This window comes from Periplaneta americana, chromosome 14 (assembly GCF_040183065.1).
Source record: "Periplaneta americana isolate PAMFEO1 chromosome 14, P.americana_PAMFEO1_priV1, whole genome shotgun sequence".
NCBI lineage: Eukaryota > Metazoa > Arthropoda > Insecta > Blattodea > Blattidae > Periplaneta > Periplaneta americana.
This window is the reverse complement of record NC_091130.1, coordinates 90,902,800-90,917,220: the sequence shown is the minus strand read 5'-3', so window position 1 is coordinate 90,917,220 and position 14,421 is coordinate 90,902,800. Positions and strand designations below refer to the sequence as shown.

The 14,421-nt window shown below is 36.6% G+C and overlaps 1 protein-coding gene across 5 annotated transcripts in view; it reads left to right on the top strand.

Annotated features, from left to right (window-relative positions):
* Positions 1 to 14,421, top strand: part of dom (domino helicase) — a 689,640-nt gene that overhangs the window by 223,277 nt on the left and 451,942 nt on the right. For all 5 annotated transcript variants that reach the window (XM_069845730.1, XM_069845733.1, XM_069845731.1 and 2 more), the window contains one exon: positions 7,491 to 7,668. In XM_069845730.1, coding sequence (XP_069701831.1) covers positions 7,491 to 7,668 — 178 coding nt within the window. The remainder of the gene's footprint in view (positions 1 to 7,490; positions 7,669 to 14,421) is intronic.

Sequence of the window (14,421 nt, the reverse complement as noted above, 5' to 3'; positions counted from 1 at the left end):
CTGGCTTTTAAGGAACCCGGAGGTTCATTGCCTCCTTCACATAAGCCCGCCATTGGTCCCTATCCTGAGCAAGATTAATCCAGTCCTATCATCATATCCCACCTCCCTCGAATCCATTTTAGTATTATCTTCCCATCTACGTCTCGGCCTCCCAAAGGTCTTTTCCCCTCTGGCCTCCCAACTAACACTCTATATGCATTTCTGGATTCGCTCATACATGCTACATGCCCTGCCCATCTCAAACGTCTGGATTTAATGTTCCTAATTATGTCAGGTGAAGGATACAATGCGTGCAGCTCTGCATTGTGTAACTTTCTCCATTCTCCTGTAACTTCATCCCTTTTAGCCCCAAATATTTTCCTAAGACTCTTATTCTCAAAAACCCTTAATCTCTGTTCCTCTCTCAAAGTGAGAGTCCAAGTTTCACAGCCATACAGAACAACCGGTAATATAACTGTTTTATAAATTCTAACTTTCAGATTTTTTGACAGCAGACTACTTGACAAAAGCTTCTCAACCGAATAATAACAGGCATTTCCCAGATTTATTCTGCGTTTCATTTCCTCCCGAGTGTCATTTATATTTGTTACTGTTGCTCCAAGATATTTGAATTTTTCCACCTCTTCGAACTATAAATCTCCAACTTTAATAGTTCCATTTCGTACAATATTTTTATCACGAGACAATCATATACTTAGCCTTTTCGGGCTTTACTTCCATCCCTATCTCTTTACTTGCTTTAAGTAGAATTTCCGCGTTTTCCCTAATCGTTTGTGGATTTTCTCCTAACATATTCACGTCATCTGCATAGACAAGAAGCTGATGTAACCCGTTCAATTCCAAACCCTCAGTGTTATCCTGAACTTTTCTAATGGCATATTCTAGAGCGAAGTTAAAAAGTAAAGGTGATAGTGCATCTCCCTGCTTTAGCCCGCAGTGAATTGGAAAAGCATCAGATAGTAAGTGGCCTATACGGACTCTGCTGTAATTTTCACTAAGACACATTTTAATTAATCGAACTAGTTTCTTGGGAACACCAAATTCAATAACAATATTATATAAAACTTCTTTCTTATCCGAGTCATGTGCCTTTTTGAAATCTATGAATAACTGATATACTGTACCCTTATACTCCCATTTTTTCTCCAATATCTGTCAAATGCAAAATATCTGATCAGTAGTCGATCTATTACACTTAAAACTGCCCTGATGATCCCCAATAATTTCATCTACATACATCTCCTCAATAGGATCCTTTAAGAATTTCAATTTTGCCTGTTTCCTTCTATCTACTGCAATGGAACAATCTTCATCGAACCATGGTTTCTTTTTCTTAGTTTCATGATAACCTATGCTCTGCTCAGCTGCAATTTTGATATTATCTCGGATATTGTCCCACACACTATTAACATCTAACTCTTTCTCAGCTTCGTCGGAAGTTGCCAAAGCAGCAAACCTATTTGAAATTTCAACTTGATGACGTTGCTTAGTTTCCTCGTCCTTTAATTTCAAAATATTGAATCTACTAATATTAGCTTGTTGCTCTACTCGCTTGGCTACTCTCCAGTTACCAAATAATGGTCAGAATTACAGTCTGCCTCCCTGAAAGTTCGAATGTCTACTATACTAGTATGTCTTCGTTTATCTATCAAGATGTGATCTATTTGGTTGTGTGTCATTCCGTCTGGAGAAGTCCAAGTATATTTATGTATATCCTTGTGGGGGAATGTTGTACTCTTGACAATTAAATTTTTTGATGTGGCAAAGTTGACTAACCTAACTCCATTGTCATTCCTACTTACGTGTAGGCTCTCTTTTCCAATTGTTGGTTTAAAAATATCCTCCTGTCCTACTTTAGCATTGAAATCCCCCAATAAAACTTTCATGTGATATCTGGGTAACTGATCAAAAGTGTGTTCCAATTCCTCATAGAAGCTATCCTTTATATGGTCTTCTGTAGGGGTGTGAGCATTTATAACTACGATATCGCACCATCTACCCTTAAGTACTAAATACAATTACCTGTCGCTGATAAATTCGACCTTTTTTACTGCTGATTTTATTCTTTTATGTGCAATGAATCCTGTTCCTAATTGGTGATTAATGTTTCCTTCCTCATATTACAACAAGTAATCTCCTATTTGTGATATGCCATTCCCATCTAACCTAACCTCTTGTACTCCCACGAAGTCTATTCTATATCTAGCTAGTTCTTTTGCTACTAATGTTACCCCTCCTGTTCTATAAGACTAGTTACGTTCCATGTACCAAATCTTATAACCTTATTCCTTTGCTGTGGTCATGCCGGAGAATCAGTCCCATTCCGAGGCTTATTGTTAGGTTTCGTAACAAGCTGTTTTTTTACGGTGACGGGTTGTTAGCTCTTCGCCCAACCCCCAAGCTGGAGGACCACCCCTTATTGGCTGTCCACAACTGCTTATTCAATATATTCGCAGCTACCCTCCATGTCTGGAGATCGCCTCCCCTATCCGCAACCTGAGGACGTGCCATGCCGTGGTGATAGGGACCCACAACACATGGTGATAGAGCTTACAGAGATTGATTTTATACCCATAGTTTTCTCTGTGCTGTTCTTGGTTAATTTGACAGATTCTTACTTGCTTTCACTCTTGAATGTCCGGAACCCATTGGAAAGTAATCGTCTTTTTAAGAGCTAATAGTTGCTTATGAATTTGTTTGATATTCTGGATCTAGCCGAGGGAGGGTTTTGCTTTTGAGGAAACTGCTGGAATAGCTGCCTGGGAGACCACTAAGATAATTACTTTCTCGAAAGTGTAGGAGTGGTAGATTAAATTTTTAATGCCATATAAATGGCTTCAATCTATTGCTCTTGAAGTTTGCCATATGGTGGATACTGAGAAAATAGGTTGCAGAATACTCCAGCCCCAGCTCCAGATTTGAACTGTCGGTGTAAACTCGTAGCCATATCATCATCATCATCATCATCATCATCATCATCATCATCATCATCATCATCATATGCACTACACCCCTGTTTGGGCCTCGGCCTCCTTAAGGATTTTCCTCCATGACTCCGTATTCCTTGCTACCAAACTCGTAGCCATATCATTCAGCTTATTCAATGTTGAGCATTTCAACAAATCCGGGTGTGTATCCATTTTTAAGAGTTTATCGGGGAGAGTCAAGATAGTGTTGATTGAGGTAAAGTATAAGGGGTTAGGTTCTTCAACGATTGGCTCAGTCTCTTGTGGAATATTTAGTTCATTTAATATTTTCCTGCAATCTGTGACTGACATTTCTTGAATTCTAAGATGTTCATTTCTATTTACTCTTGGTTACCTGGTGGCCTTCTGTGAAGCTTCCATCATAGCAAAGTTCGTTGCGGCTTTTTTTTTTTTTTTTTTTTTTTTTTTTTTTTTTTTTTTTTTTTTTTTTTTTTCCACACTTGATTGGTAGACTTCCTGAGTATTGGTGAAGGGTTGTCTTCACTGGTCCAGATATCAATCTCATTGCAGTTTGATTGAATCCTTTCCAGTAGATCTAGCTTAGCATCGTTTGCTATTACCACCTCGCTTCCATATTTCATGATGGGTTTAGCATTAAGTTTTATATATGGGTCATTCCATGCGATCAACACAGGTCACGACCTCACTCCATTTAATTTTAATAAACTTTGCAAAACTGAGGGTAGCATAAAGTTAATGAAGTGTATAAAATATTGAATCTCTGTGTCGAGTACTTGTTTTAAATTTAAATTGTCAAAAAAATTATAATTTTAGTAAAACAGCTTAATCTTGAGATTGAAATAACTCTTGATGTGTTGAAGGTAAAGTGCTGTGTTTGGTTTAATTTTGAAGCTCATGAAAAAAACTTTATTTTTATGTAATGTATTAAAAATACTGTGATCTTGAACAATGTTTCAAGGTCTTCCATTGTTATATTTAACCTTCAATTTCTCAAAAAAGAATCATTATAAAATTTTGAAAAAAAAAAAAAAATATATATATATGTTGTTTGTCTATGTAACCTTTAAATAACCTCTAAATTTCATTTTGGGACTGCAGAAACTTGTGGAGTTATTGACTAAGATGTTTTCACATACACAGATCTACTGTATTGCTAAGTTCATAAATGTTCATCAGGAATAATTTTTGTTTTAATTGTCAATTTTAATCTCACTGTACCCGCAAAGACTATTTACATGTTGATATATGCTTTTCTTTGATTTCAATGCTCTCCTCATGTGGGAGAGAGTAAGTAAGTTCTTCCTGTTCACCAATCGAGTGACATCAAAATTGATTGCGTAGATATGATTCTTATGTCTGGTCTTGTAGGATAAGCATATGATGGAGATTGCCCACTGGGATGCAGAAACATAATTTTCACTCTCTGCTTCTACACCCTTCACACACCCAATCCATCTTCTACACTTCACACACCCAATCCATCATTATTGTCATCATTACAAGCGACATATCCTGCAATATTGGTATAGTTGAGTTCATCGTTTAACGAAATGTTTTCTTCTTGATACATTTCAGAGTTGAATATACCTTTGTTGGGTGTTTATGGAAATGAAAGCATGTAGTATTTGTGTTCCAGAAATTGGAAGTGCATTTTTAATCAGTCTTGCAGAAGTTGCTCTTCTTCAGAATGTTGAGAAATGATTATATATTCAAAGTTACAAATTTTAATATTGTCTAAGCACCATTAGAACAGTGTCTTGATTTTGATGAGTGCATGGTGAAATATTATAGATTACACAGCTGCAAGCAGTTTATCTGCAGAAAACCCATCCAGTTAGTCTACAAAATCTGGTGACTGAATATGTCAATCAGATATTTGATAAATTTTTTTGCCTGCCAAGGGAAGACTCCTGGCAATGTCGAATATGTAGAAAACTTAAAAAGAATGTGCTGCTCTAATGGTATTGATGCTGGACGAGCTACCAGAAGAACTGAAGCTTCTATCATTTCTGATTTATTTTGACAACCTGTTCACAGGAGTGAAACTACTTCAAATAAAAATTTGCGGTTATGGTATCACTGGAACAATCCATGAAAACAGGCTACCGAAAGACTGCCCACTTACGTCTTCCAAAGAGATGAAGAAGAAGACACGTGAATCTTATGAAATGGTTGACATTTAAGGTGGAGGATTTGGTATTGTCTGGTGAGTTGACAATTCCGTGGTCACCATAGCATCATGGAATGCAGGCTATTTTGAATGTATCTCGTTACTCACATGTGAGTTCCTTATCCTTCACTGTTTGATCCATATAACAAATTCATGGGCAGAACAGACAGATGGACGAAAATATTTCATTTCACCATATAGGCATAAGGAGAAAGAAGTGGTAGTGGTCGTCAATTTTCTCTGGGATGCTGGGTGCAGCAGTCCACAATTTGTGGCTACTAATGAAGAAATAAGGAACCGACATTTCACACCTGGAATTTCGTTGCCACATCGTGCAAACATACTTTGAAACTTGTAAAAACATACCAATTTGGACAGGACAGTCATCAATTTAAAGGAGCAGTAATCAACAATGCAGCATCAGACAATACTAGAAGCATGCTACAAGGCTGCCAAGTTAAAATTCTGAAATGGGCTAGTAATTATGTTCATAAAGCTGACAAAAACAAAAAGAGCTGATGTCACTAATTATTTTCATAAGAAAAATTATAAGTAAATACATTATGATACATGCAATAATAAATTATTCAGCATTGAAAATCTGAAACACATAACTAATAAAGCCAGATTACTATGAATTAGTTTTATTATACTCTTCACAGTGGCACATCTTGGCAATTTTCCTCATAGTATTATTTACAACATACAATGGAAAAGAAAGTTCTGTATTTTTTTATTGAGGAATGAAATTGAGCTACTGATTGTTTGTAAAAGGAAAGTGCCGTTACTCCAGAGCAGTGGTCATCAGCACACAGCACCCTGGGTATAGCGTCTCTTACCCGTGGAGAACACATTGTACTATGGTGCATTCGTAATTGCTAGCACGTATGCTCTCTACTTCTTCCTGCTGCACGACGGGGCACACAGGATGGCTCCTTTTACCCTTTACCCAGTTCAGCGAGTGCTTGTGACCACTGCTCTAGAGTTAAAAATAGCAACTGGCAAGGGATGTCCAAAGACAGGCAAAACCGATTTTGTTAGAGATTATTGAAATGATCATTAATTTCAAACATATATACCACCAAAATATACTATTACATTTAGAATATGCAATAACCCTCGAAATATGCGTTTGCATATGTGCATATGCATCTGGAACCTAGGAATAAGATCCAATGACCAATTACTCACTAAACAGTACACTGTGTTGGGAAAGTCGCAGTGAATTGCCCAATGTAATGTAATGAGCAGTTGTTCACATCCCCTAAGAATGTTGGTACTGCTAGTTGTCCCATGGTTACTGTAGGAGTATTAAGAAGGGAGGGGATGGAGACAAGTCAGAAGACAGTTACACTTTGCTACCAAAAACTCTGATAGGAAGATGGAGTAATTTAAGACATTATTGGAATTGGACTGAATAATCCATCATGTACTGAAACTTGACATTTCAAGTTCAGTACATGATGGATTACTCAAAGGTGCAATTCCAATCATAGTCACCATCAAAGCCTAAAAACTAATGAAGACATTATTGTTCTGTACATGCCATTTTGAGATTCTTCATATCGTAAGGACCATTCTTAGGAGTGTGATTTTATGGTGATTATTTTACCCAGATTTGAGTGATCAAAATTGTTTGATTTCGGTGAATATTTCGTTAAAAAAACAATATTTTTAAAATAATTATTAAAACAATCCCTTTAAAACTAACAGAAAATTATTTGCATCATTATTTAAATTAATTAGTTAAATTCATAATTCAGTTTTAGTAATTTGATGGCACTACCATCTTGATCACATGAAAGCAGTTGTTGCTGGAAAGAGGAATAACCGTTGTCTGCTCGTGTTGCTCCTTGAAACTATACAATACCAAAAAATCACACACCTAACCATTTTGCTAACTTCACAGGAGATGCAGTTACGACACATATCCAACATGATGTTGAATATGTTAGTCGAAGTTTAAACCAAGTCAGTGCTCACAGCACTTTTACAGTCGATGCACAAAATTGGGAATGTTATTCTAAACACCATAACTCATTTTCATTAAAAATATTACTTACACTGCTTTGTCTTGCAGGGGATGCTATAATATATTATTTTTAAAATATAATGTTATTTTGTATTGCTAATGATTATTTCAGTTGTTATTGGGCAGTCTGTGTGAAGAATATTGTGTGTGTTCGTTTTTTGTAACATGTATTATTTCCTCGTTGTTCATGAGAAATATTTTACAGGAAAACTTTAGAGAGTATGAAATGTTGTATGAATGTGTATTATGTGTGTGTTCTGCTTTTAGGAGAATTTCCACGTAATATTATGTTTCATAATGTTTTTCTGCCTGTATTTTATAAATTTTCGTTTGTTTTTAGGTGGTTACAACAATACCTTTTCTTTTGAAGCATACTCTGCGGGAATATCAGCATATAGGTCTGGATTGGTTAGTTACCATGTTTGATAGGAAGTTAAATGGAATCTTGGCAGATGAAATGGGACTTGGGAAAACTATACAAACCATATCTCTTCTTGCTCATTTGGCTTGTGAAAAAGGTAAGAAATTATTAGCATCTCTTAAATTCAGTTCTGTCTTCAGCTAATTTTCATTCAACAGTGCAATATCTTGTGCTGTTTTTATGCATTCCAAGCCTCTGCAAGTTGACAGCAAGACCGTCATTATTTTGACACATCTTTATCTTTGTATGAAATTGCAGTTGTCAGTTATTGTAGATAGGTGGATTCCTATGTAATTAAAGATTTTTGGACATGGTAAAACACAATTATCGAAGTTCAAACTATGAATGTGAAATTCCAAGCATAAAAACAGAATTTTATGTTTCACATAAAAATGCTTATTTTCACAAAAAAAAAAGAATTATGTAAATAGGTACATGTTTTCGGCAAATTTCTTCCATAAATCATTCCGAATATGAAATTTCAAGTGTAAAAGTATAATTTTATTTCACATAAAAAAGATATTCCCACAATAAAATTATGTAACCACTTATTTTTAGGAAATCTATTATAAACACGTAGCTGTCATGGTAGTCTAGTGACTAGAGTTCTGGACTTCTAATCCTGTGGACCTGGGTTCGATCCCCAGCATATTCCTGATTTATAACGTGTTGGACAAACCCTTGGTCCAGGTAAAAGGGGTTTTCTTCAGGAACTCCTGTTCTCCTGTGGCATCCCAACAAATCTTACTCACATCACATCGTGGATGTAGACCAGCCTCCTATGGAGCACCCTGGGCAATGAATTTGTCTGTAAATTAATCTACATAGCTGGCTTCTTACGGGTGAATGACAGTCAACACATGCTGTATTGTGTATGCATAATCCATTTTTGTTGTTGTTTGTCCAATATCTTTGGCTGTACACCCGTAATACAATAGTATTGCCAAGTTCTTAGAACTGCTAGGCAGCATATCCATGTTATTAAGAGAGTAAATTAACATGAACAAAAACGTAAGGTTTTGCAACATAAAATTTCTAATGCTTATTTTTGCTTTTAATTTTGCATCATTTAGCTTCGTTTGAAATACACAACTGATAAGAGCTCAGGTATAGATAAAGCTTCTGCCTGTCACCCATCCCAATCAGACTGAGGCAATACCTCAGTGAATAACTCAATGTCATCAACCTTACTGACCTTAATGACTTCAGGTCTGTTTTATCATTCTGAACCTCTAAAGTCATCTCATATTCTATAAGACAGCCGCCATGAAAAAAAAGGGGGGGCAATTGTGTAGCATTTTATGCAGACTCCTGCTTGTTGGGTTGGGTTTGAGAAAGGTTTTTGTGGTGATTGTTCTAATCGAGTGCCGATATAATTAAACTCTTCATCTGTTTAAAATGTTATGTTTTCGATTTAATGTCTTGCTGAATGGTGCCCCCATAGTTTTGAATTTGTTGACTATTTTACGAACTGTGCTTCTTTTAAGGTGTGTACACACATTGCATACGAACAACAAACAAACGACAAAATAAACCTTTGCTGTTTGAAGTAACATACAAATAATGAGCAAATGGTCGGAGAACATTCACCTTCACTGGTTATCTGCAATAATTTATTATAGCAAGTGTAGCAGTTATTATATTGTAACAAAAATGAACGCCGATGATGACACTATGGAAGTTATAATCGGTATAGAATAGAGGCGTTGACTTGCTTAATGATTTACATTAAATTCTATAATTCTATGTGATAGTTTTAGAACTTCTGTCGAATTTCAGCAACATACCTTGAAATGTTATTATGCAAAATAGGTCAGAGATTTGCAAGAAAGACAAAGGCTGGTGAGAAGCAATACCTGTTCATGAAAAACTAGCACTAACACTTCACTATCTGGCAACAGGGGATTCATATACAAGTTTGATGTACTATTTATTCAAAGTTTCTAAACAGCTGAGTTCTATGATTTTTTTTAACTTCCTAGTCTCGTTACAATTCAATAAATTTGATGCAGAGCTGTATTTATAATTTTTACCACCCCGGGCAACTAAAAGAATGACGACCCCTTTACATAAATAATGATATATGAAAAATAGTCAAAACGAAGACAGAGAATTGGATAATGTATATTGAAATGGAATTACTTATTAGAGGAAATGATACACAAGAAATTAAAATTAAATATTCATTCATTCATTCATTCATTCACAGTGTTCTGTCCAAAGGTAGGTCTTTCACTGCAAACCCAGCTTTCTAACCTTTCCTATTTTCTGCCTTTCTCTTTATCTCTGCATATGATCATATCTTAATGTCGTCTACCATCTGATTACTTCTTCTGACCCCAAACTCTTCTCCCGTTCACCATTTCTTCCAGTGCATCCTTCAGTAGGTAGTTTCTACTCAGCCAGTGACCCAACCAATACCTTTTCCTCTTCCTAATCAGTTTCAGCATCATGCTTTCTTCACTCTTTCCAACACAGCTTCATTTCTTATTCTCTATCCACTTCATATATTCCATTCTTATTCATATCCACATTTCAAATGCTTCTATTTGCTTCTCTTCACTTCATTATACTGTGGATGTTTCTACCCCCACACAATGTCACACTCCACACAAAGCATTCCACCAGTCTCTTCCTTAGTTCTTTTTCCAGAGGTCCGCAGAAGATGCTCCTTTTTCTGTCAAAAGCCTCCTTCGCCATTGCTATCCCCCTTTTGACTTTCTGGCAGCAGCTCATGTTACTGCTTATAGTATACCCAAAGTGTTTGAAGCTATGCACTTGCTCTACTGCCTTACTTAGAATTCGCAAGTTTACTTTCTTTATTATTCTTCCTATGACCAGGTCTTTCTCTTATTTGCATATATCTTCATCCCATACTGCTCACAGCTGCCATTTAGCTCCAGTAGCATACCCCTTAGTATTATCTCCTCTTATGCTAACAATGCCATTTCATCAGTGAATCTTATACACTTCATTCTTTTCCCTCCTATAATCACTTCTCCTATGTTTTGAAAACAGTTCTCTAAATCCTCCAAGTAGATGTTGAACAGGGTAGGTGACACAGGGTAGGTGACAAAGGAAATCCTTGACGTACTCCTCTCCCTTTTTGACTTTCTTCGGACATTTCTTCTATCATGACTTTGACTCGTTTCATATAAAGATTACTGAACAGCCTTCTCTCTTTCCAATTCACATCAATTTTCTTTAGGATTCCCATCAGCTTATTCCAGTCCATTCTATCAAACACCTTTTTTGCGTTCACAAATACTACATACACGTCTTGAGTCTTCTCTAGTTTTCTTTTGCCAGTTGTTTGTAGCAGTTCAGTTGCATCTCTCATATCTTTTGGTTTCCTGAAGCCAAACTGCTCATCTTCAACTGTTTTTCAATCTTAGAATAAAAAATCGATTCAGTATTTGAAGGAGAAACTTCGCCGAGTATGATATAAGGTTGATAGTCCTGAACTTGTTACATTTCTTGGCATTATTTTTCTTCGGTGTTGAAAGCAACACTGTTTCCGTAAAATCTTCAGGCCATTCATCTACTTATATACGAGGGGGATCCAGGAAATAACGACCGCGCATACCCGCTGCGCAGCTGACTCCCCTTCCTTGTTTGAAGGTCAACTGGCTTCCTTAACATGTGCTCTCATAATGTTGTGAGTACTGGTTGCAACAAGTCGCCATTGTGCATTTTGTGTTACTTCAAAATGAACGACGTGATTGATAATCCCGCCGACTGTGAGGTGAGGAGTGTGATTCGATTTTTGAATGCCCGACATTTGAAACCTGCAGAAATTTACCGGCAATTGAAAGAAGTGTATGGTGATACTGTAATGAATGAAAGAAATGTGAGAAAATGGTGCGAAATGTTCAACAATGGGCGAACAAATGTCCACGATGAAACTCGACCCGGATGCCCATCACTCATCACAGAAGACCTGAAGACTAAAGTGAACGACAGAATCTTGCAAGACAGGCGCACATCACTCGACGAATTGCATATTGCCTTTCCTGACATTTCTCGTTCTTTGCTTGGTGAAATTGTGTCGCAACATCTTTGCTACCACAAAATCTGTGCACGATGGGTTCCACGGCAACTGAGTGACCAACACAAAACTCAGAGAATGGCCTCAGCATTGACATTCTTGATGCGATATCACACAGATGGAGACACCTTTCTTGATCAAATTGTGACTGGCGATGAGACCTGGGTGTCTCACAACACCCCAGAGACCAAGCGCCAATCACGTCAGTGGCATCATCCCTCATCACCCAAGAAACCGAGAAAATTCAAACAGACTCTCTCAACACAAAAAGTCATGGCTACTGTCTTTTGGGATCGCAAAGGTGTTCTTTTGCTGGATTTCATGCCAAAAGGCACTACGATCAATGCAAATCGATATTGTGAGACTTTACGAAAACTACGGCGAGCCATCCAAAACAAGAGGCGAGGAATGCTTTCGAGAGGAGTTGTGCTTCTTCACGACAACGCCCGCCCGCACACTGCTGCTTTAACTCTCGAGAATTGCTGGATCAGTTCGGTTGGGAAATCTTTGATCATCCGCCCTATAGTCCAGACCTTGCTCTTAGCGATTTTCACCTTTTCACTAAGCTGAAAGACTTTCTGGGTGGTACGCGTTTTGGAAGTGATGAAGAGTTGAAGAAGACAGTGAACACCTGGCTTAATGAACTGGCGGCAGAGGAGTATAACACGGAAATTCTAAAGCTAGTGAACAGATACGACAAATGTTTAAATGTAGGTGGTGATTATGTAGAGAAGTAAAGGAAGCTTCAGTTATGTAGCAGACTTTGTTTTTTTTTTTTTTTTTTTTCAAATAAATATATATTTTTTTTAATTATTACAACAAAACGGTCGTTATTTCCTGGATCCCCCTCGTATTTCAAAGCCTTTCACTAATTCAATGAGTATTCCATCAACTCTTGTTGCTTTCCCTTCTTCATTTCCCTTAGCGCTACTTCAACTTCTTCCCTTAAAATTAAAAATCATTTTTCTTCTTCTGATACAGTCTCTTTGTCTTCTATAGCTAACTCATCTGGATGATTCCCTGTCACATATAACTCTTCTATATATTTCGTCCATGTGTTCAGTATTCCTTGTTGGTCTGTTGTTTCATTTTCGATTTTGTCCTCTTATCAACCACATGGATTTCCTGTTCTTATTTGTGAAGTCCTAACATTTTACTTTGTGGTACATTAAATCATATCTTTCTTTTCTCTCTAGATCCTCTGTTTCTTTACATTTCCCTTTCATTCAGTCTTCCTTCGCCTGATCAGTTTCTCTTCTTAGTTCATTGTTAAGTTTCCTGCAGTTTCTTCTACCTTCTGCATGTTGATGTTTTTCCATTTTCTCCTTTCCTCCAACATTTTCCCTCTGACACAAGGTTTCTTATTTCTCACACCTTCTCTGTATATTGTTGTTTCTTCTGCTCTTATCTGTATACATTTTTTTAAACGAGTCCAGTACTCATTACTATTCTCAAATGTGAATTCTAAGGTAGCAGTTTTCTCTTGAAAATTTGCTTCAAATTTTCTTTTTTCCTCTTCATTCTTCAGTTTTTCCATATTAAATTTCTTTATCACGTCAATAATATAATACAGTACATTCAGCAATCACTGTCCTGCTTTCTGTTGGATCTGAAACTATTTTGGATATTCATTCACTCCATGACAGGTGAAATAATCTCTAGTTCCTTCATTTATTGCCCAGAATGCTGTATCATCACTAATTTTACTTACTTCATTAGGTGGCCGTACACATTCTTTCCTCTGTAAAATCGAGGTGTGTTGGAATAACATGGTTGTCACGTAGGAAAGGATGGTATGTGGAAAAAACTGCCTTCACCCATACACAATAAAGTCACCAGGGTATTTTTCACGTGATAGTGCAGTACAGGAAGTTTCCGAGGGAAAGACCGTGAGTGTATAGTCAAAAACTGTCATTTGGCATGGTATCTGAAATGGCACATTATCATGTACAAATTTTCAACGTGATTTTCTCTTTTCTTCAGTTACTCCAGTATTTTGTATGAGTAGATGTGAAGCCAGAGAGTTGAAATGTAGCGATATGGATTCGGGAAAAGAAAAAATGTATAATTATCAATGTTGATATTGGAACTTTATTTATCTATTCGTCTATTAATTTATTTCTTTAATCTGACAGGATTAAGGTGGTAGGATCTTTTCTTCCATCCTAGCAGGTCATATAAATGCAACAAATACAAATAGTGACATTAAATAATGCAAGTTACATGAAAATCCAATAGAGGATCAATAGGGAAGTAATACAAGATAAAGAAAAGAGAGAAAGGGGAAACTACAGTAATGATGACGACGACGACGACGACGAGGAGGATGATGATGATGATGATGATGATGATGATGATATGATGATGATATGATGATGATGATGATGATGATGATGATGATGATGATGATGATGATGATGATGATGATGATGATGGGGCATTCCATTGTCACGTATGGGACAGTTGCTCACAATTTTATTTTGAAATAATTACTCTAACAGCTAGTAAAACAGTTTCAAAAAAATTTGGCTTTTTTTTTCTCTAAAAAAATGTGTCCCCTTTTTATTCAGTATGCTCCATTGCAGTAATGCAATACTACACACATTTGTTGCTACACTGTTTTTACATTCTGTCTAAACTTAAAACAAAAACTAATAGTAAACTATATAAAACTAATAGTAAAATTTGGCTTGTTATGAGCCATAGCAGGATACTTCAGGGTTTCCAAAGTGCATTTAGACTCTTAGTGCAAGCCCTATTACTGGGGTTATTTAATTATGATTTTATTGTCATATATATGGG